Source organism: Dermochelys coriacea, chromosome 5, assembly GCF_009764565.3.
Source record: "Dermochelys coriacea isolate rDerCor1 chromosome 5, rDerCor1.pri.v4, whole genome shotgun sequence".
NCBI lineage: Eukaryota > Metazoa > Chordata > Testudines > Dermochelyidae > Dermochelys > Dermochelys coriacea.
Window position 1 is genome coordinate 133328672 of NC_050072.1, and position 21379 is coordinate 133350050.

A 21379-nucleotide genomic window follows, 5' to 3' on the forward strand; every position below is an offset into this window, starting at 1 on the left:
ATTATATTGCCCCTTTCATTTACTTCCCCTCTCTTTCCCCGACAGAACTCCATTTCTTATTATTACTGGCACTGGTTCCCTCACCTCGGCACGTACTTAGGACACTGAATCCTTGCTATGCAACTAGTTCAGATCCGGGCCAGGCTGGAGCTGATCAAACTAGTTTCTGTGCAATGGCTATTCAGGGGGCAATAGTATGCACTAGTGGAGAGTGAATTGGCCCGAGTCCACCCTGAGCAGTAGCCACAATTGTGACAACAAAATGCTACAGGTGCGGGCAGGGTATGGGGGTGCAAGGGATGGGATATGGATGTGGATGGGGTGTGAAGGTGGGCAGGCTGTGGTGGCAGGGTACAGGGACTGTGAGGGGTAAGGGTGTGGGGGTACAGGGTATGTGGTGTGGATGTGGGCAGGCAGTGGTGGCAGGGTACAGGGAGTGTAGGGCACGGGGTGTGCAGGGTGTGGGGGTGCCAGTTATGGGCTGTGAATGTGGACAGGGTGTGGGTTGGGTAGGTGGTAGTAGCAGGGTACAGGGAGTGGGGGGTACCAGCATAGGCAGGGTACGGCAGGGCCGGATTAACCTTTTGTGGGCCCGGGAGTGGTGCAATCAGCCAGGCCAGGGCCTGCCCCAACAAGCCTCCCTCAGGACCCACTTGCTTGGAGGGGCCCAGCCAAGCCCCCCACACTGTCCCCCACAACTGGCTGAGACTGGACAGGCTTCTTAACCAGTCGCAGGCAGCTCAGCTCCGGGGAGACCGGAGGGGCCCCACAGGTGGTGGGAAGCAGAGACTGCCCAGAGCTGGAGGAGCACTGGGGAGGTCTGGCCACGGGGTGAAGAGGAGCCTTGGCAGGCAGCCAATAGGAGCAAGTGGTGGGCTGGTGGGGTCTCAGGGTGCAGTGTAAGCTAGGGCCCCGTCTGAGCATGGGTACAGGGAGTGGGGGGTACTGGCCTGGGAAGGGTGTGGGGTTGCAGGTTATGGGGTGCATATATGGGCAGGGTGTGGTGGCAGGGTACACAGAGTTTGGGGGTGGGAGTGCAGGGTACGGGGGGGTGGATGTAGGTGGGGTTTGGTGGTGGGCAGGCTTGGTAGCAGAATAGAGGAAGTGTGGGGGGTATGGGTGTAGGGGTGCAGAGTATGAGGTGTGGACGTGGGTGCCGGTGGTGGTAGCAGGATACAGGGAGCGGAGGTTACGGGGGTGGGCAGGGGGTGGATGTGGCTGGTGCATCAGCAGGCTGTGATAGCAGGGTACAGGGAGTGTGGGGGTGTGTGGTGGTGGGCAGGCTGTAGTGGCAGGGTACAGGGAGTGTGGGGGGTACGGGGTGGGCGGGGTATGGAAGCAGACAGGGTTTGGGGGTGGTGGGCAGGCTGTAGTGGGAGGGCTCAGGGAGTGGGGGGGTGCACTGCAGGGGTGTAGGGGGCACAGTATGGCAGCGGACAGGCTTTGGGGGAGGTGGGCAGGCTATAGTGGGAGGGCTCAGGGAGTGGGGGGGTGCGGTGTGAGGGTGCAAGAGGCGGGGTGGGGCAGCAGACAGGGTTTGGGGGCAGTAGGCAGGGTAGTGGGAGGGTACAGGAAGTGGGGGGTACATGGTGGGTGGGGCCTGGGGGTGCAGGCAGCAAGGTGGGGCAGCAGACAGCGTTTGGAGTGGGCAGGCTGTAGTGGGAGGGCACAGGAAATGGGGCAGTACGGGGTGGGCAGGGTGTGGGGGTGCAGGGTATGGGGTGCGGCATTGGGCAGGCTGTAATGGGAGGGCTCAGGGAGTGGGGGGGTGCAGTGTGGGGATTTGGGGGTAGTGTTTGGGGGCGGTGGGCAGGCTGCAGTGGGAGGGCACAAGGAATGGGGATATGGGGCAGGTGGGGTGTGCGGGTGCATGGGGCGCGGTGGGGCAGTAGACAGGGTGTGGGGTGAGCAGGCTGTAGTGGGAGGACACAGGGAACGGGGGGTACAGGGTGGATGCAGTCTGGGGCGCAGGGTGGGGCAGCAGACAGGGTTTGGGGTGGGCAGGATGTAGAGGGAGGGCTCAGGGAGTGGGGGGGTACAGGGTGGGCGGGGTCTGAGGTGCAGGGGGCGGCATGGGGCAGCAGACAGGGTGTGGGGTGGGCAGGCTGTAATGGGAGGATACAGGGAGGGGAGGTGCAGTGAGGGGGTGCAGGGGGCAGTGTGTGACGTTGGGCAGGCTGTACTGGGGGGCTCAGGGAGTGGGGGTCTGTGGTGTGGGAGAGCAGGGGGTGGTGTGGGGCAGCGGACAGGGTTTGGGGGCGGTGTGCAGGCTGTAGCGGGAGGGCTCAGGGAGTGGGTGGGTGAGGGGTAGGGGTCCAGGAGGGCGGTGGGCAGGCTGTTGTGAGAGGGCACAGGGACTGGCGGGGTGTGGGGGGGTGTGGGGGGGTGGGGCAGCGGACATGGTTTGGGGGCAGTGGGCAGGTAGTAGCGGGGGGCTCCGGGAGTGGAGGGGTGCAGTGTGCGGGTGTAGGGGGCAGTGAGCAGGCTGTAGTGGGGGGGCTCAGGGAGTGACGGGGTGAGATGGGCAGGCTGTACTGGGGGGGCTCGGGGTGCGGGGTGGGGGTGCAGGGGGCGGCAGGCAGGCTGTAGTGTGGGGCTGAGAGCGGGGGGGTGCGGGGTGCAGCAGGCAGCCTGTAGTGGTGGGGCTCGGGGGGGTGCGGGGTGGGGGTGCAGCAGGCAGGCTGTACTGGGGGGCTCAGGGAGTGGGGGTGTGTGGGGTGGGGGTGTAGGGAGCGGCAGGCAGGCTGTAGCGGGGGGGTCTCAGGGAGCAGGGGGTGCAGGGGGGTGGTGGGCAGGCTGTAGTGGTGGGGCTCAGGGAGAGGGTGGTGCAAGGTGCAGGGGACGGCAGGCTGGCTGTCCTGGGGGAGCTCAGGGAGGGGGGGGCGGGGGGGTCCCGGGGGCGGCGGGCAGGCTCAGGGAGCGGGGGGGGTCCAGGGGGCGGCGGGCAGGCTGTACTGGGGGCTCAGGGAGCGGGGGGGTCCAGGGGGCGGCGGGCAGGCTCAGGGAGCGGGGGGGACGGTGGGGGTCCAGGGGGCGGCGGGCAGGCTCAGGGAGCGGGGGGGGGGTCCTGGGGGGCGGCGGGCAGGCTCAGGGAGCAAGGGGGCGGGGGGGGCGGGGGGGCGGCGGGCAGGCTCAGGGAGCGGGGGGGGCGGGGGGGTGCAGGGGGGAGGCGGGCAGGCTCAGGGAGCGGGGGGGTGCGGGGGGTGCAAGGGGGCGGCGGGCAGGCTCAGGGAACGGGGGTGCGGGGGGGTGCAGGGGGGTGGCGGGCAGGATGGGGCGCAGGGGGCGGGGGTGCGGGGGGGTGCAGGGGGGAGGCGGGCAGGCTCAGGGAGCGGGGGGGTGCGGGGGGGCGGCGGGCAGGCTCAGGGGGCGGGGGGGGGGCGGGGGGGTGCAGGGGGGCGGCGGGCAGGATGGGGCGCAGGGGGCGGGGGTGCGGGGGGGTGCAGGGGGGAGGCGGGCAGGCTCAGGGAGCGGGGGGTGCGGGGGGGTGCAGGGGGCGGCGGGCAGGCTCAGGGAGCGGGGGGGTGCGGGGGGGTGCAGGGGGAGGCGGGCAGGCTCAGGGAACGGGGGTGCGGGGGGGTGCAGGGGGGCGGCGGGCAGGATGGGGCGCAGGGGGCGGGGGTGCGGGGGGGTGCAGGGGGAGGCGCGCAGGCTCAGGGAGCGGGGGGGCGGGGGGGTGCGGCGGGCAGGCTCAGGGAGCGGGGGGGTGCGGGGGGGTGCAAGGGGGCGGCGGGCAGGCTCAGGGAGCGGGGGGGTGCAGGGGGGAGGCGGGCAGGATGGGGCGCAGGGGGCGGGGCGTGTCAGCGGAGAAGGTCTCTAGGGGGAATGTGGGGGTGCAAGGGGGCCCCCACTCCGCAGGGCGGGGCACGGAGCCGCGAGCGCCGCACTAGGACGGGGCGTCGCGTGCCAGCAGCTGCCGCCAGGGGCCGTTGTAAGGGCGATGCCCCCCGGAGCGAGATAGGCGGCGTGCAGCGCATGCGCACAGAGCCCCCCGCAGCTGTGATATCGGCCATTCCTCCTGGATCAGGCCCTGCCGCCGCCGAGGGCCTTTTTCGCGCTGAGCTTTTTATCCTTCTTCCCTTTCCGTAGCCGCCGTAACGTGCTGGGAGCCTCGTGCGGCGGGAGGGGCCGAGCGAGAGGGGGCGGGGCTGTTGATCGCGAGCCGGGGCACCTGCCGACTCCCATTGCGCTCGCGCTCCGCGGGGAGCGACCCCAGCGCCTTTGTCCGCGCGCACAGGCGTCCGGCCCGCCGCCATGCTGGGCCTCCGAGCCCTGCTCCTGCGGGGCGCGCGCGGGGCCCGGGCCTGCCCCCAGGTAACGGCCGGGCGGGGCCACCCTCGCGAGGGGCGGAGGAGGGCGAAGGGAGGGGGCGTGGCGTGAGAGGGCGCGAGGGGGGCGGTTGGATGGGGGGAGGGGTAGAGGTGTCTCAGCCTGAGGGTGGGGGCATGGAGAAGAGTAGGGCAGTCTGGGGAGGGGCGGCTGGGGCAGTAAAGGGGCATGGAGCTGGGTGGGGGAGGGGCGGCTGGGGCAGTAAAGGGGCATGGAGCTGGGTGGGGGAGGGGCGGCTGGGGCAGTAAAGGGGCATGGAGCTGGGTGGGGGAGGGGCGGCTGGGGCTGTAAAGGGGCATGGAGCTGGGTGGGGGAGGGGCGGCTGGGGCAGTAAAGGGGCATGGAGCTGGGTGGGGGAGGGGCGGCTGGGGCAGTAAAGGGGCATGGAGCTGGGTGGGGGAGGGGCGGCTGGGGCAGTAAAGGGGCATGGAGCTGGGTGGGGGAGGGGCGGCTGGGGCAGTAAAGGGGCATGGAGCTGGGTGGGGGAGGGGCGGCTGGGGCTGTAAAGGGGCATGGAGCTGGGTGGGGGAGGGGCGGCTGGGGCTGTAAAGGGGCATGGAGCTGGGTGGGGGAGGGGCGGCTGGGGCAGTAAAGGGGCATGGAGCTGGGTGGGGGAGGGGCGGCTGGGGCTGTAAAGGGGCATGGAGCTGGGTGCAGGAGGGACATGGCACTATAGGGGAAGTGGCTGGGGGCATCGGGGGTGAGGCTGTATAGAGGCATGGAGAGGGGTGGTGGCGGTGGCATGGCATTATGGGGGCATGGGCAAGAGAGGGGAGGGAACCTAGGGGGGCATGAAGGGGGGAGAAAGAGGGAGCGGGGAGTTGAGTCTGTGCTGCCCTTGTAGGTGGCTGGAGACCATGTGGCTGCTGTGCAGTGTAGGCAGTAAGGAGGAGTCACTGTCCTGATCCTTAGTGACTCATGAAACCAACCCTGTGTGAGTGCTGCTCAGCCCCTCTTACTTGTCTGTGAACATACAGCAAGGGTTACCCTGTTTCTGTTCTCACTCCCTGCAGTAACTTACCTGTGGTGGGTGCATTTTCACTGTTTCACTCCAGTGAAGTGCATGAATAGAAACTTGGTCAGTCTCTCTCTCTCTCTCTCTCTCAAAGAGAAAAATATCTCTCTGTTCTAAAGCAAGCACACATTCAAACTCCAAGAGTGGCAATGACAGCCACGTTGTGGGTTTTACACCTTCACATTGAAGATAACTTCAGCTTCTCCTTGGCTCGTACAGCCTGGTAACACAGTGGCAAGCTTTCACTTCTTGAAATGTCAGTATCCCAAGGTTCCCTCTCATTCTGACTTGCACAGACCAGGCTCTGGCTTTTGATATTCAGGGTGTTCACAATATTATTGGGAATGATACATCATTGCAACATGATACTGTAACATGACATTGTAGCAATGCAGTGACTGCCTCTAAAGACATTGTTCTTAAATTGGAAATTCTGAACAACTGCCCTCTGCACAGAGAAGTTGCTCCAGGTTGGTGCTGCATTTACTAGTGCTTTTTAGGCCTTGTCTACATTGCAAAATATAATGGTGCGTAAACATGATTTGGAACATTTGAGTTGGATGATGCAATATAGCCATGACTTGGAGGTAAGTATAAGCCACAATAAACTATGGTCAGCATAATGTCATCTACCTGACTGCTCACAATTGTTCTCAAACAACCACATTTTGTTATGTAGCTGAGCCCTTGGAGTCCTCCAGGGACCTGGGGCAGCTTCTTGTGGAAAGGGGAAAGATGAAGCAACAGTGACTGTGTCTTATGGAACCAGTCAATTATACAGACTTTAGTGCTTGAAATGCATGTCAGAACAATCTCTGAACGTGTGCTGTTGGCACTCATGAAGGATACAAAGTGCAAAAACTGGGACCTTGACGCTGATTCACCATTTGCCTCTATGGTTCTCTTGAATCTTTTTTGTCCTTTTGAAGCTTGACATTGAGTGGGTAAATGATAACACGTTGCACAATTGTGGTTACTCAAAATACGTGCAGGTTTAAAATTTTTGTGATAACCTTGTGTTAAGAAACAATGAACCTGAAAGGAATCCAGGGATATCTCCATCAAGGCTAAAGTTAGGATACCCCCAAATTTATTTAAATGGCTATCTATACCATATGTAATGCACTTTAAGGTATTTGTGTAGCATGGGTTCCCATAGAACGGTGTATTTAAGAAAGTTCTTCATCACACAGCACATTGTCAACCTGTGGAACTTGTTACCAGAGGATGTTGTGAAGGCTAAAACAATAACTGGGTTTGAAAAAGGTAAGTTAATGCCAAGATGCTCAGGGGCTCAACCCAATGCTCTGGGTGTCCCTTAACCTTTGACCGCCAGAAGCTGAGACTAGACGATAGGGGATCACTCGATAATTGCCCTGTTCTGTTCATTCCCTCTGAAGCATCGGGCACTGACCACAATCGGACGACAGGATACTGGGCTAAATGGACAATTGGTCTGACCCAGTATGACTATTATTATGTTAGGAGTAGAGAGGTGACTGCGGCTATGGGCTGGGTCTGCGGGAGCTGCTGTGGCATCTCTCAGATGTTCCCAGTACATTATGTGTTGGTTCTGCTCTTGCTGTGGTAGCAACATCAGCTTGGCCTCAGAATGCTCCTGTTTAGTCATTATTTTGATATCCCGCCAAAACCTTCCTGAGGAGAGGAAATGAGAGAAGGGAACTGCCGATTTTTAACTGTTAATATCTCAGCAAAAACTGATCAGAATTTCATTGGACAAAGAAAAGGTACCTCAATGGCCCGAGGGCTATCCCTTGCCAAGTATTAAAGGCCTACTGCAAACAATGGAGGTGAGAGAGCGGCTCAAAAAGTGGCAGGAATCCTTTACGGTGGAAAGTATTAAGCAGGCTAAATTATAGGCATTGCTACCAGCTTCTATCTAGAAGTGAGATGCGCTGAAATCTAGAATGAACTGGCAGATTGTTTTACGTCTCCAGTAGTAACTTTAGTTATTTTTTTAACATTCTCTATTCAGGTCCGTGCATCTTTGGCTACAGGGCCCAGGCAAAATGATGGCACATTTTATGAAATTCGTACCTATGATGTTAAGCCATCAAAGATGAAGGAGTTTGTGGAAATGGTCAATAAACACATCCACCTTCGCACAGCTCATTCAGAGATGGTTGGAATCTGGACTGCGGAGTTTGGGGGCATGAATAAGGCCATCCATATTTGGAAGTTTGGTATGCGCAGCATCATTTCATATTGCTCTTGTGTGTCATGTGCATTAGACAGATGAAACAAGGTGTTTCTCTTGGGCTCTTATAAATGAATGATTAAAGAATAGCTCCTATACTGACAAACTGAAAACAAATACAGTAGAGCGTCAGAGTTTCGAACACCTCAAATGGAGGTTGTTTGTAACTCTGAAATGTTCGTAACTCTGAACAAAACATTATGGTTGTTCTTTCAGAAGTTTGCAACTGAACATTGACTTAATACAGCTTTGAAACTTTACTGTGCAGAAGAAAAATGCTGGTTTAAACCATGTTAATTTAAATGAAACAAGCACAGAAACAGTTTCCTTACCTTGTCAAACTTTTTTAAACTTTCACTTTATTTTTTTAGTAGATTACATTTAACACAGTACTGTACTGTATTTGCCCCCCCCCCTTTTTTTTTTTGTGTGTCTCTGCCGCTGCTTGATTCATAGACTATCAGGGTTGGAAGGGACCTCAGGAGGTTACCTAGTCCAACCCCCTGCTCAAAGCAGGACCAATCCCAAATAAATCATCCTAGCCAGGACTTTGTCAAGCCGAGCCTTAAAAACCTCTAAGGAAGGAGATTCCGCTTCCTCCCTACGTAACCCATTCCAGTGCTTCACCACCCTCCTAGTGAAAAAGTTTTTCCTAATATCCAACCTAAACCTCCCCCACTGCAGCTTGAGACCATTATTCCTTGTTCTGTCATCTGCTACCACTGAGAACAGTCTAGATCCATCCTTTTTGGAACCCCCTTTCAGGTAGTTGAAAGCAGCCATCAGATCCCCCCTCATTCTTTTCTTCTGCAGACTAAATAACCCCATTTCCCTCAGCTGCTCCTCATAAGTCATGTGCTCCAGCCCTCTAATCATTTTTGTTGCCCTCCGCTCGACTCTTTCCAATTTTTCCACATCCTTCTTGTAATGTGGGGCCCAAAACTGGATACAGTACTCCAGATGAGGTCTCACCAATGCCGAATAGAGGGGAATGATCACGTCCCTCGATCTGCTGGCAGTGCTCCTACTTATATAGCCCAAAATGCTATTAGCCTTCTTGGCAACAAGGGCACACTGTTGATTCATATCCAGCTTCATGTCCACTGTAACCCCTAACTGTAGCCACTCGGTCCCTAATCTGTAGCAGAGCATGGGATTCTTCTGTCCTAAGTGCAGGACTCTGCACTTGTCCTTGTTGAACCTCATCAGATTTCTTTTGGCCCAATCCTCTAATTTGTCTAGGTTACTCTGGACCCTATCCCTATCCTCCAGTGTATCTAGCACTCCTCCCAGTGTAGTGTCATCTGCAAATTTGCTGAGGGTGCAATCCAAGCCATCCTCCAGATCACTAATGAAGATATTGAACAAAACCGGCCCCAGGACCGACCCTGGGGGCACTCCACTTGATACCGGCTGCCAACTAGACATGGCGCCATTGATCACTAGCCGTTGAGCCAGATGATCTAGCCAGCTTTCTATCCACCTTATAGTCCATTCATCCAGCCCATACTTCTTTAACTTGCTGGCAAGAATACTGTGAGAGACCGTATCAAAACCTTTGCTAAAGTCAAGGAATAACATGTCCACTGCTTTCCCCTCATCCAGAGATTGCGTACTTCCGGTTCCAAATGAGGTGTGTGGTTGGCAGGTCAATTCATAACTCTGGTGCTCATAATTCTGAGGTTCTATTGTGCTTGCAGAATTAAGGTGAAGCATTTTTTTATCTCTATGCTAGACAGTCTTACAGGACTCTAAAATATTTAATGGAGGAATTGCAATTGAGACTCTTAATTGCAGTACACATTCAAATTTAGGGCCTGATTCTGCACTATTGAAGTCAATGAGAAGCAGGATTGGGTCCTTCAGGTTAAAGTGTGCATATGTATAGTTCTGAGGTGGCCAGTCCAATATTTTAGATTCCCCTCTCACCTTTCTCGCTCAGATAGTGTTTAATCAGTTTTCTTGTGTGCTTGGAGTCACTGTCGTACTGGAGGATATTCCAGGATCAAATAAAGCTCAAATCCTGCAAAGAGAACTGTGTGGATGGACCCTTGCACCCACACATAGCAGCAGTGAAGTCATTGCAGTTTTGTGCAGGTGCAGGGGTTAAGACTTCAGGTATTGTATAGTAGATTAGGATTTCTTTCTACTCTATGGCATTAGTATCTTTTTTTTAGTTTTCCCCAGATCCCCTCTTTACATTGATAGAGCCTCCTGTGGTCTGAGCAATTGTCTAGAATATCCTTTACCTAATAATTGATCTAGCATCTGTAGAGCAAAATATTTTGAATTCAGATTTAGCAATGATTAACACACAATTCGAATCTTTTTTAATTTCTCCACATTTCTTGTCTGTTCAGTTGCTTCTCTTTTTACTTGGTTAATTACTTAAATTCATTTTTGAAGGGTAAACCACTGAGAAACTAATTAATTTTATTAGGGAAAATTGGGATGGAACTTATGTGTTTTTTGTTTTGTTTTTGTTTTACTTGCTTTATTTGTTCTCTAACCATGCTCCAGTGTGGCTATACATCATTCTCTGTCTTTTTCTGATGCACTCAGCTAGCTTTTTTTTTTTACATCTTTTTTGTTAATTAAAATTAATTTGCTTAGTTATTCCCTGTATTTATATCAAGATACTGGTATTTCTCATTATTCTCATTATTTGTGTGGCTTTCTTTTCTTAAATTATTGAAAATTCTGTGTGCGTGTCTGTGTACTTTCAAAAACCGTAGTTAACGTTAAGGGTTAAGGTAACAAGCAGGATTTAGGATTGTTACTGAGCCCTTAAAAATGGCAAATTTAATCAAGAAATTCTGTGCTTTTCCTTTGTTTGAAAAGCTGTCTGAAAGATTTAAGCTTTAATAATGTTTCATATAGCCAAACAAAGCATACTTAATGTTACATAAGGGAGAATTAATAAAAAATATTCTCATATGAGCAAAAACTCTCAACCTAAAATGAGAAGCCTAAAGCAAATCTGATTAAGGAAAAGGCTAAGCCACTAATTATTTTCTTATTTCCATTTCCCTGTCCCTTTTTATTTTGTACCAATAGCCAAATATCTAGTAGGTATAGAAAATGTATTCATGAAAGACTTAGTGCCTTCTTGATACTGAGATACTGTGGCCACCAGCTTTCGTTAAAAAACTCTTTTTTTAATATTGATGGGAATTTTGCTTGGAAAATTGGTTTGTTCTGAAAATTGTTAGATTAACTCTGAGGGCAAAAGAGAATATTCCTGAAGAAAATTAAACTGTTCTTATGTTGTCATTTTAAAAAAATTACCCCGACTGAGAATTTAACTTTTGAATGTTCGCAGATAACATTAAGCTATGGGGAGAGGTAGATACTCTGGAGGGTAGGGATAGGGTCCAGAGTGACCGAGGCAAATTGGAGGATGGGGCCAAAAGAAATCTGATGAGGTTCAACAAGGACAAGTGCAGCATCCTGTACTTAGGACAGAAGAATCCCGTGCACTGCTACAGGCTAGGAAATAACTGGCTAAGCAACAGTTCAGCAGAAAAGGACCTGGGGATTACAGAGGATGAGAAGCTGGATATGAGTCAACAGTGTGCCCTTGTTACCAAGAAGGCTTACAGCATATTGGGCTGCATTAATAGGAGCATTGCAAGCTGATCGAGGGAAGTGATAATTCTCCTCTATTCAGCATTGGTGAGGCCACATTTGGAATATTGCATCCAGTTTTGGGCCCCCCACTACAGAAAGAATGTGGACAAATTGGAGAGAGTCCAGTGGAGGGCAATGAAAATGATTATGGGGCTGGGGCACATGACTTCTGAGGAGAGGCTGAGGGAACCGGGCTTATTTAGGTTGCAGAAGAGAAGAGTGAGGGGGGATTTGATAGCAGCCTTCAACTACCTGAATGGGGGGTTCCAAAGAGGATGGAGCTCGGCTGTTCTCCATGGTGGCAGGTGACAGAACAAGGAACAATGGTCTTAAGTTGCAGTGGGGAAGGTCTAGGCTGGATATTAGGAAAAAACTATTTCACTACGAGGGTGGTGAAGCACTGGAATGGGTTACGTAGGGAGGTGGTGAAATCTCCATCCTTAGAGGTTTTTAAGGCTCGGCTTGACAAAGCCGTGGCTGGGATGATTTAGTTGGGGTTGGTCCTGCTTTGAGCAGGGGGTTGGACTAGATGACCTGCGTATCTTCCAGCTCTAATATTCTGTGATTCTATGAATAGTTTGTCTCCTCATAATACATTTATTTTAATTGAATCCAGTCTGACAGAACTGAATATAAAATTTTAATGTCTTTCACTTTCTTGTAGATAACTTTGCCCATAGAGCAGAAGTCCGGAAAGCAGTAGCCAATGATAAAGAATGGCAAGGAAAATTCATCTCTCCAGTTCTGCCCTTCTTGAATAAACAAAACAATGAAATCGTTTACCTGGTACCTTGGTGTGAGATTGGGAAGCCTTCAAAGGAAGGGGGTGAGCTTTATCTGTCTTTGTATTGATTAAAGCTATCAATGTGGATTCAATAATAAGAAATAGCTTAATGTTTTAACCAAATGTGTAAAAGGTTAGGGAAAAGTTCAACAGTGACTTTCTTTTACAGGAATATGTAAGTTAGGGTAGGGCACAGCATACACATCTGTGTGTGTGTGTGTGTGTGTGTGTGTGAGAACTTGTACTTTCATGAGTTGGTGGCTAAAGCCCTGTGCAGTATGGTTGGGATGAATTGGAAAATTGGATGGATGAACAGCTAAAATGAACAATCTGTTCCCCCTACAGCAATGTTCTGAATATTTTTCTCTTAACTTGCTTCTTTGCTCAATGTATGGGAATGCATTTTCTAGAGATATTAAAAGACAATGCAGTATCCCTTCTCACCTACAGAATTCATGTTTTACAGTATAAAAGAAAATAAGATTGCTGCAATTTTTAGTGTGATTGCACCCACGAGGTCAGTTTAGCAGATGACACTCAGATTTTTCACAAATCCATTCACTTTTCTCTCAGTTTAGGAACTATTTTTTTTTTCTTGTTTTGTCACAATCGTGATTTTAAAAACCTACCTTCTATGAGGTAAATATGCATCATTCATGTAGACTTCATTGTTTTTTTTTTTTTAAAGCATGTTGGCCACAAATATTTTCCTATCTATCTACATCTTCTCTAATCCTTCAGTAATAGTGTTGCCAATTTTAACTGTTCATCCATCTATTTATCAAGCCATCCAAACCTCATATTGTTTATTACATGGAATTTTCTAAACTATTTGGAAATAGTGGAGATTTAATCTGTGGTATTTGTGTGTGTATATATAAGAAAGAACCTTTGTTCTACATTAGTGAGTTTTGGATTCTGGGCCTTTTACTTAGGTTTAGTTAACAGGTAGATAAACCCTGACTAACTTCCTGTTAAAAGTAAGCAGGTAACAGATTATTCAAAAATGTCAATTTGTTGCCTTCCACTTATGTGTAGAATGGAGCTAAAATGTATATGCTGTTCAGTGTTGGAGGATTAAATTGGAAGATATATTGCCTGGTGGCAATTATCTTGATTTATATTAGAGTTTTTGTTTGAGATCACATTTACATTGGTGTCAGTACAGATTAATCCCTGGAATGTCAATGTTAAAGGTAGCATGTCTTGCAGCAAGCCTGGAGTCTAATCTGTAAACTTTGCTGTTTCTGTAGTTCCTCCTCAAACAGGGAAGACCCTTGAAGGATAGAGCTGATACGTTTGTCCCAGGTGTCTGGTCAGTGATTGCTGCTTCGGCCTCAGGACACCTCTTGCTGCGATGGATGCTGCCAAGATTCATATAGTGGTGTCATAAATAACATTGACCACAAAGGACGTTGTCAGTTTCAGAAAGGGTAGTAGGATCTGGGCTAGTTCACATTGTTCATCTTTCTGTAGACTCAAGAGATTTTGTTGTCTCTAGCTATCTGAATGCTGCATTAATAGATTGCATTCGTAGATCCTGGAGAAAAGAGACTGGTGTTCACTTGAAATTACTTCACTTCTCTTTATCTTTGAAATGGCTCCACCTGTGCAGGGTTGTTCAGTTAACTTTTCATTGTTTTCTTTTCTGTGACCCGTATTCCTGTGTGACATGATGGATCTTGGGACCATTTGGAGCAATGTTTTGGTCTACTAACCCCAAAGAGTTGAAAATTACTGCTTTAACTGAATCACAATAAATGTGAGGATGGCTTGTAAAATTTTTTATACCTTTTAGAGAATCAGATGGTTAATTTGACATTTTGTGGTTTGTACTGCTGTATTCTTTTTCCATCAGGGGTGTATGAGATGGTTACTTTTCAGATGAAGCCTGGTGGGCCGGCTCTGTGGGGCCAAGCGTTCAGAGCTGCAATCAATGCTCATCTCAATACAGGCTACACAAAGCTGATTGGTGTTTTCCACACAGAATATGGATTACTTAACAGAGGTACAATACTAGTCAGTTTCCAGTACAGTCATGGGCACAGAGGGGCAAAGGTGCAAATCAGCAATACTCATGAGAGTGTTCAGATTCCTGATTAATGTAACTACAACTTTGGAGGCTGCATTTTGGATCCTGGGCCTCTTGTATGGCTTTAGCTAATCAAAAACTGTGATGTCTTATCATTTCTGTCACCATAACTTTACTTGCCCAGAGTCTGCATCCATGATACTAGTACCGAGCACTGGTATTATGATGATGGGGTGCTTGTCTCATAGAATCATAGAATATCAGGGTTGAAAGGGACCTCAGGAGGTCATCTAGTCCAACTTCCTGCTCAAAGCAGGACCAATCCCCAATTAAATCATCCAACAGATTTTTGCCCCCTCAAGGATTGAACTCACAACTCTGGGTTTAGCAGGCCAATGCGCAAACCACTGAGCTATCCCTCTCACTGTAAGCCTGCTAGAAACCAGTGCCAGCACTAGCCCTGTGGGGAATTGAAACTCCATATATACATATCATGCTGATAAGCAAGCCCTGAAATCATTGAAAGGATTTAAATTTATAAATAAGTCTGGCTCATGCTTGCTTATGGATCACTTCCCCCTCTCAAATATGGCCAAATTACTCCCTCTTGCCGGGGAAAAGGAGCAGCATCTTGGCACTAGTTCTGATATCACTGTAAGTGCATGGAAGGACATACATGCACCAAGATAGCCCCACTAGTATCATGAATGCTGCATATGGACATACACAACTGTCTACCTAGTCAGAGCCAGTATTTCTTTTTCCCTGGAATCATGTTCACTGTCTCCCTGAATTCAGCTTGACATGGGGTCTAAAGACAGTTTGCTGAAACTAGAGCTGTGGCTTAAAAGGGTTAGAAAATGCAGTGTTAAAAATCAGTGTAAGGAAAGCTCTGCAGAAGGAATGTCTTGGAATGTAGTTGTTTGATGAATTACTGCTTCTGGGTGGAGGATTTCAGAACAGAGCAAAGGACCTGTAGGATATTTCATACTGTAATTTAGCTATGATCTCACTCTTCGATTTGTTTTGCTCTTGTTTTCACAGTTCATGTGCTCTGGTGGAATGAGAACCCTGACAATCGTGCAGCAGGGAGGCATTATGCCCATGAGGACGCTAGGGTGGTAGCAGCTGGTAAGCAAGGAGGCTCTGTCTTTTCAGCATGTGTACTGAAAACTCAGAATACAATTCATTTAAGAATGCTGTCTTTTTACCTAATTCTGTGTATTTAATTTCAGTGCGGGAGAGTGTTAGATTCCTGGAGTCCCAGCAAAATATGCTCCTGATTCCTATGCCTTGTTCACCATTGAAATAGTTTTCTACCAACTGACGTAATGGCAGACAACACAACTTTCATACAGCATTTTTATCCTGAACTGTCATATGCGTTTCTCTCAATACCAATATAATCTAGCCAAATATTCTTCAGTTTATAGTATGTGGATAAAACCTGAATCCACATGCTTAATCTTAGCCGTAGTCCTCTGCACTCTATGCCACAATAAGAATTCAAGGCCTGTCCACCATGCCATGAACTCTGCAAACGCTTCATATTAGCCATGAATTTCTCATCTTATCGCCCCTTGAAGATGCATCCATACAGAAGTATTCTATAACTGGTACAAAAAGGTAAAAGGCCCTTGCCAAAGCTCACAGCTGTGCCCAGTGCAAGGGTGATTAGAGAGCTGTTATCTATATAATATACTTTGCTACCTCCTGAAAAGGTCACGTCTTCCCAGTTACTACTTGTTGCCCTAAGAAGCAGGAATTCTAACCTAGGTTTTGCATGCTGACCATACATCTCTGCGTGTCTGCTTTTATTTATTATTTTTAATAAGGTTGCAATGAGGTTGGAATTAGGTATGAGAAATGTTGCAGTAAAATTGTTTAAGTGGTGATATAGGGAACTTAGCTTAAGTATCAGGAGTACCTTTTTTACTTGAACTACTATATTGCAATTTACTTAAATTCTTTCTATTGTGTGTCCACACCCCTTTATTCAATTATGACTGAACAGTAAGTTACATGCACATCTCCATGCAAATATTTGTTTATTTTGCAGAAATGGATTATGAATGAACTGATTAATTCTGAGAGTTTCTTTGTGGATTGTGTATCAGATTAACTGTCCACTAAAGTACATATGCCTATACTTTTGAAGAAAGCTTTGCCAGACTGTAAAGCTTAAAGCCTAATAAAAGCATTGATTATTGTTTTGCATCTTCTATATAGCTATATTACATACCTAAAACTCTTCCTGTTCTTTCAACCAAGAGGCTATAATACTTCTATAAATGCAGCATTCTGAAGGTTCTACAGGTTGGTTCCACCAGCCTAGATAATAGTTCCTTTAGAGCCAGTAATCTTGCCCCTTAACTTGCTGGAAGGAGTCATGTTGCCCATCCGTCTGGGACTAAAAATCAAATCTTGGTCTAGTTTACAAAGCATTGCCCCAAGATGTTAATTCAATTACTTCATACACTGAATATCTCAACTTCTGTGTAAAGACTTATAACTAAAGCCTAGTTTTAAAATAAAAGCAAATGTAAATGGGAAAAATACTGTCTTTACAAATGTTAAGTCGCATCCCATGGGCAAGTGTATGCAGTGTAGATAGGCTCTGATTGAAGTTGCCAACTCTAATAGCCCCCTTAGCTGCTCACTGCATTACAGAGGACACGTGCACTATCCTCAGGATGATAGGACCAAGGTCAGACTCAGTGGAGACTGACTTCTTTAGAGATCAGTTCTTCCTATCTTAAAAAAAAAAAAAAAAAAAAAAAAAAGTCAAAGCGCTAGATTAGGTCTTTGAACTTGAATCTGATCTGATTACGCTGCTACTATCAAGTTTAAATATCTCTGACCTTAAGCTAGGCTAAGTTTTAATAACCATGTGTTATGTGGCAGAGGGGAACGGATAGCTCAGTGGTTTGAGCATTGGCCTGCTAAACCCAGGGTAGTGAGTTCAATCCTTGAGGGGGCCATTTAGGGATCTGGAGCAAAAATTGGGGATTGGTCCTGCTTTGGAACAGGGGGTTGGACTAGATGACCTGCTGAGGTCCCTTCCAACCCTGATATTCTATGACGCTGAGATTTACCCTCCACCATTCTGGACTGCAGAAGTAAAACTTACATTAATATTGTTTGCATTAAAGGACTAAAACAATTCAGTTCATGGGGAAAGGTGTAAAACAATTTTCCACTTTGTGTGGAAGTTCACATCACAAACCAAACATAAGCAAGGCCCTCCTGCTTGTCACAGATTAATAGCACCACTCTAAACAGTAAATGCAGAACAGCAAATTTTGTAGATGAACAGTGCTTTTACAGCTTTATTTTTGACTTAATACAAGGCAATTAAAATGCCTAATACTTCACAAACAGTTATTAGCAAATACAAATATATATATTTATTTTTAATGAAAATGTCCATTGAAAGATTAACTTAAAAGTTTTGTTGTGAAATCTCTAGATTTTGCAAAGTTAATAGATATTCCAGTGCAAAAATAGATCCCATTATAGATAGAATAAAGTGCTTGGAATGAAGGACCAACTGTATTTTTTGGGTGCGGGGTGGGGAGGGTATGAGGAAGGGGAGAAGCACTTTATCTTGGGAAAAATAACATGTATAGTCCTTATTGAAATACAAATATACTACAAAAAGGGTTGCAACAATTTAATAGCATACAGTAAGTGGTAACATTGTTTCAAATACATAAATGCCCTAAATGCAGTTCTATTATCAGAGTGGTTCATAATTGTAACACATGTGGCACTAGGATAATTTTGCCTGACATCCAACTCCAAGGACAGAAAAAAGTAGTTGGAAATCATTTCAGTGAGTGAGAGAGCAGTATGAGAGAACTGTATGGCACAGGCTGGATTCCATACAAATTAAAAAAATGTACAGAAGTCTGAGATTTCTCCAGGGACTGAAGAGTTGTGAAATATTCCTGTAACCTTCAACATCTAGGGTAACTTTCTTTTTATCGTAGAAGCCAGATTGTGCATTAGGAATCTTCAAGGCTTTCTTCTTTGGCAGGTTTAGAAGAAATGAGAACACTGTCTACCCACTGCAAATGAAATCGTCCATCAAAAAACTGCAACCGTCTGTATGCGTTTAAAATAAACCCCATTGCAGTGGGCTCAAACTTGCATACCCTACATTCCTATTATACTGACTGGTAGTTCTGTGCATTGCAGGATTGAGTCTATTGCTGTAATCTTTCTTTTGATATTGTGAATTAGTGCCACTTGTGGTGTTTTTCAGAGGTATTAAATGTTCAGTGTGTTCATTGACTCTGAAAATCATACCATAGCCCTGATCCTGCAGCCCTTAGTATCGTATGAGTTACAGCTGCAGGATTGGCCCAATATTTATAACAGCTCTGCTCTTGAAAATATAATGTATACTGTTAATTTATATTAATCACTTGCTGAGGATACTGTAGGGAAGTGTCTGAGTTCTTGTAAGTACAATACAGACTGTGCTTTAAGAAATGAGGTACACTAACCCCTTCTTCTATCCTTTCCCCTCTACAACTGTATTCTGTGGATTAAATTATGAATACAGAATGTAAAAGGCACTTCAGCTGAGCTGTAGATTGGTTTGCTTTATTCCAATGCAGGAATACAGTGAGTATTGGTAGACGTAACCCTTTGCACAGTGCTTCGTTTAATAAAATGCTGAATTTATCAATGCCAAGATGCCCGGAAGTATATAAATAACCATCACATTGCCTAATGCTGCTAAAGTGATAATTTCAGTTCATGGCACTTTCCATATTTATTAGTGCACGACTTCAGGGCATTTACTGAAAAAAATCAAGTCATGATGGAGGAGCATCAAGAGGTAATAAATACATTTTAGAGGCACAGGTTCAGCAAGGGCCATAAAGCGTGAGTAGCCCTGTTGAAGTCAGTGGGACTGCTCATGTGCTTAGAGTTATACCCAGCATCAGCAAGGGGGTATTTTATCACATGTTTAAGTATTGAAGCACGGCCAAGGTACCTGAGGAACACATTAGTGCAGATATGCTCCTAAGGCACAGCCAGAGGAGAGAGTGTGTCACTAATTCTCACCATGATAAACATTTTTTGTAAAGTTTTGAAATTTAAATGACTGATTGCTGTCACTGTGGTGGTGTTCCTAAGGGGAACTTGAATGAGGTGGTTTCCCACATGAACAAGTATATTCTGCAATTAGGGTTCACCTAATAACTAAAACTACATCACATTAATCTAACCGTATCTCAATTTCCTTGTAGGAGAGTTTCAGGCAAATTTTTGTAGCTGAAGCCAGGGACAGTGGGAGTTGCACAGATCCTGTTACAGGCCTATAACAAATAGAAGCATTTCCATACCCTAACTATACTACCTTTTTAAGGACATAATACTATTGAAAAAAAATCTACATCTCATCAGGTTTTCAGTTTAAGTGACAAAGCCAGAAATGACACCACATTTGAGCTAAGCAATAGAGAATTTCAGATGCTGGTTACCTTTCTGCTGCCAAACAGGAATTCAAGAGTAGACACTACATAGCAGAATGACTGTCTTGTGTTTTATAATATACTCTTGGCATTAGCAGCATATACAACCACTGAGTTTGCTGCTCTAGTCTGATCACTAGTTTTGCTTCTCATCCACTGCTCTCTATACAGTCCTTGTGCAGCCTTCCAAGTGGCACTACTGTGATACCTCAAGAGCCGCAGCAAAGTACTTAACTACAGAAAGGCTAGTTAGGGAGCAGGTAATTGGTCTTAATGCTAGTGGGACAGTCCCATACTTTTACAAGGTTCAAAGTTGTGCACACTGCCACCCCTGCAGTGGATGATGAGACAGGTTATCAAATCTCTGCATACCATCTACATCCAGTATGCTTCGTGGTTTAGGATTATTACCGATTGACCTCCACCAGTCTATAAAGATCTTTACAGAGTAGCTAGTCAGGTGGTTCCCCCCCCCCAAAATAAGGCCACAACATTGTGCCTTTTGGTAACTGGTTGGCACTGACTGTTTCGGTGCATTCATTGCCGGCAATGCATGTAGCACCAGGGAAATTCCACTCCCAATATGAAAAAAGTTAGAGCATGAACGTGCACACCTTTAAAATATCAATAAATAATCACTGGCCATGATTCCTCAATGAAGGATTGTTGCAACCCTAGGAAAAGTATATGATGTAGGAACAAAATACAGTATGGCTGAAAGCCCACAGTGTCCAATGGGTTCCATACTACAGTTTCACAGAGTTATACTGTAATGAACTAGATTCAAGTCAGTCACTTGAGAACAGTACAACAAGGCAATGACTCCCAAGAGGCACTGCCTCTGTAATGGAATTTTGTTTTCATTGCATTGAATTGCATTGCATTGAATGGTTATCAGTAGAGTGTCCAGTTTACGTCTTTCCCTCTGTATCCTCTAGCTTTCGCCTTTGGGAACATCCCATTCCATGCAAAGGAAGGTGTGCTGTCTCCTCCTTCTGCTCAACACCATGTCCTTGCCTAGGGTAGCTCACACACAACTTTCTTTCACCTTCTCATCTCGCAGAAAGGAAGTAAGGATTGTAATGTCCACAACAGTCTGGTTTTTGTGTAATGACATGTCCTTTGTGTGGTCATCATCACTTTGGTCCTTGGCAAAGTTTACAAACACCTACAAGAGAAAAGGGTCATGTCTTTAGTCACTTTGGTTCTGCTTAGTGCAGGATATTTTCCTCTATGAACTGTTTGTTTACCATGGATTCAACCCTGCTCCCTATTGAAATCAAGGACAAATTTCCCACTGGCTTCAGTGGCAGTAGGATTAAGTCCAGTACCTACTTCTTGTCAATTAAAATAAGAGTTACAGAAGAAAAGCCCAGGTGGAAAAATCAAAAATCTGCCACACAGTAAGCAGCATTGTCCAAAGGCCTCAGCTGCCTTATCAGCTGTTCTGGCTACAGCACCCCTCTTCATTGCACTGGCTTCGCTGATCACTGCATTGAGCTCAACATCCTATTCATCAATTTCTTCCTGCTCATAACCCTCATTTCATCCTACCTTCCTCTGCATCCTCCTTCTATCACCCTTTGCTTCTGATCACTCTTGCTTTCAGACTCCTTTTCCAGTATCCCCAGAGGGGGACCTCTGTGCCAAGCATCCTCCTCAAAACCCTTTCAACACAGATCTCTTCAGCAATGGTAGTGCCACTCCTTTTCCTACTTTTGTACTGCATAGTGCCAGTGCTAGATTATAAACTCTTTGAAGCAAAGGCCCTGCCTTTTGAAGTCTCTTGGAAGGTGCCATGTATTTTTACAGTGTTATGTACCTTGCATTTATAAATACCATAGGTGTTTACTGCGTGCTGTATACCTTGCACTGTAAAGTA

General features: G+C 47.5%; 2 protein-coding genes across 6 annotated transcripts in view; one reads left to right on the forward strand and one right to left on the reverse strand.

Moving 5' to 3' along the window:
• The first annotated feature begins 4020 nt into the window (after positions 1 to 4020).
• NIPSNAP3A (nipsnap homolog 3A) lies at positions 4021 to 16217 on the forward strand. 2 transcript variants are annotated; one of them, XM_038402136.2, is made up of 6 exons: positions 4021 to 4314; positions 7341 to 7548; positions 11857 to 12018; positions 13835 to 13984; positions 15053 to 15139; positions 15244 to 16217. In XM_038402136.2, the coding sequence occupies exons 1-6, from the start codon at positions 4255 to 4257 to the stop codon at positions 15318 to 15320; spliced, it is 744 nt and encodes a 247-aa protein (XP_038258064.1). In that variant the 5' UTR covers positions 4021 to 4254; the 3' UTR covers positions 15321 to 16217. The 2 variants fall into 2 exon arrangements, with proteins under 2 accessions (XP_038258064.1, XP_043371291.1); XM_043515356.1 differs by lacking the exon at positions 4021 to 4314 and adding an exon at positions 5893 to 5931.
• The window catches only part of ABCA1 (ATP binding cassette subfamily A member 1), a 146798-nt gene continuing 141267 nt past the window's right edge, over positions 15849 to 21379 (reverse strand). For all 4 annotated transcript variants that reach the window (XM_043515354.1, XM_038402133.2, XM_038402132.2 and 1 more), the window contains one exon: positions 15849 to 20665. In XM_043515354.1, coding sequence (XP_043371289.1) covers positions 20525 to 20665 — 141 coding nt within the window. In that variant the 3' untranslated portion in view covers positions 15849 to 20524. The remainder of the gene's footprint in view (positions 20666 to 21379) is intronic.

Bases quoted from the DNA above. Each gene is read 5' to 3' on its own strand.
- NIPSNAP3A (XM_038402136.2), top strand. From the start codon at position 4,255: ATGCTGGGCCTCCGAGCCCTGCTCCTGCGGGGCGCGCGCGGGGCCCGG. The intron at 12,019-13,834 runs GTGAGCTTTATC...TTTTTCCATCAG, and splicing joins GAAGCCTTCAAAGGAAGGGG to GGGTGTATGAGATGGTTACT. The intron at 15,140-15,243 runs GTAAGCAAGGAG...ATTTAATTTCAG, and splicing joins CGCTAGGGTGGTAGCAGCTG to TGCGGGAGAGTGTTAGATTC.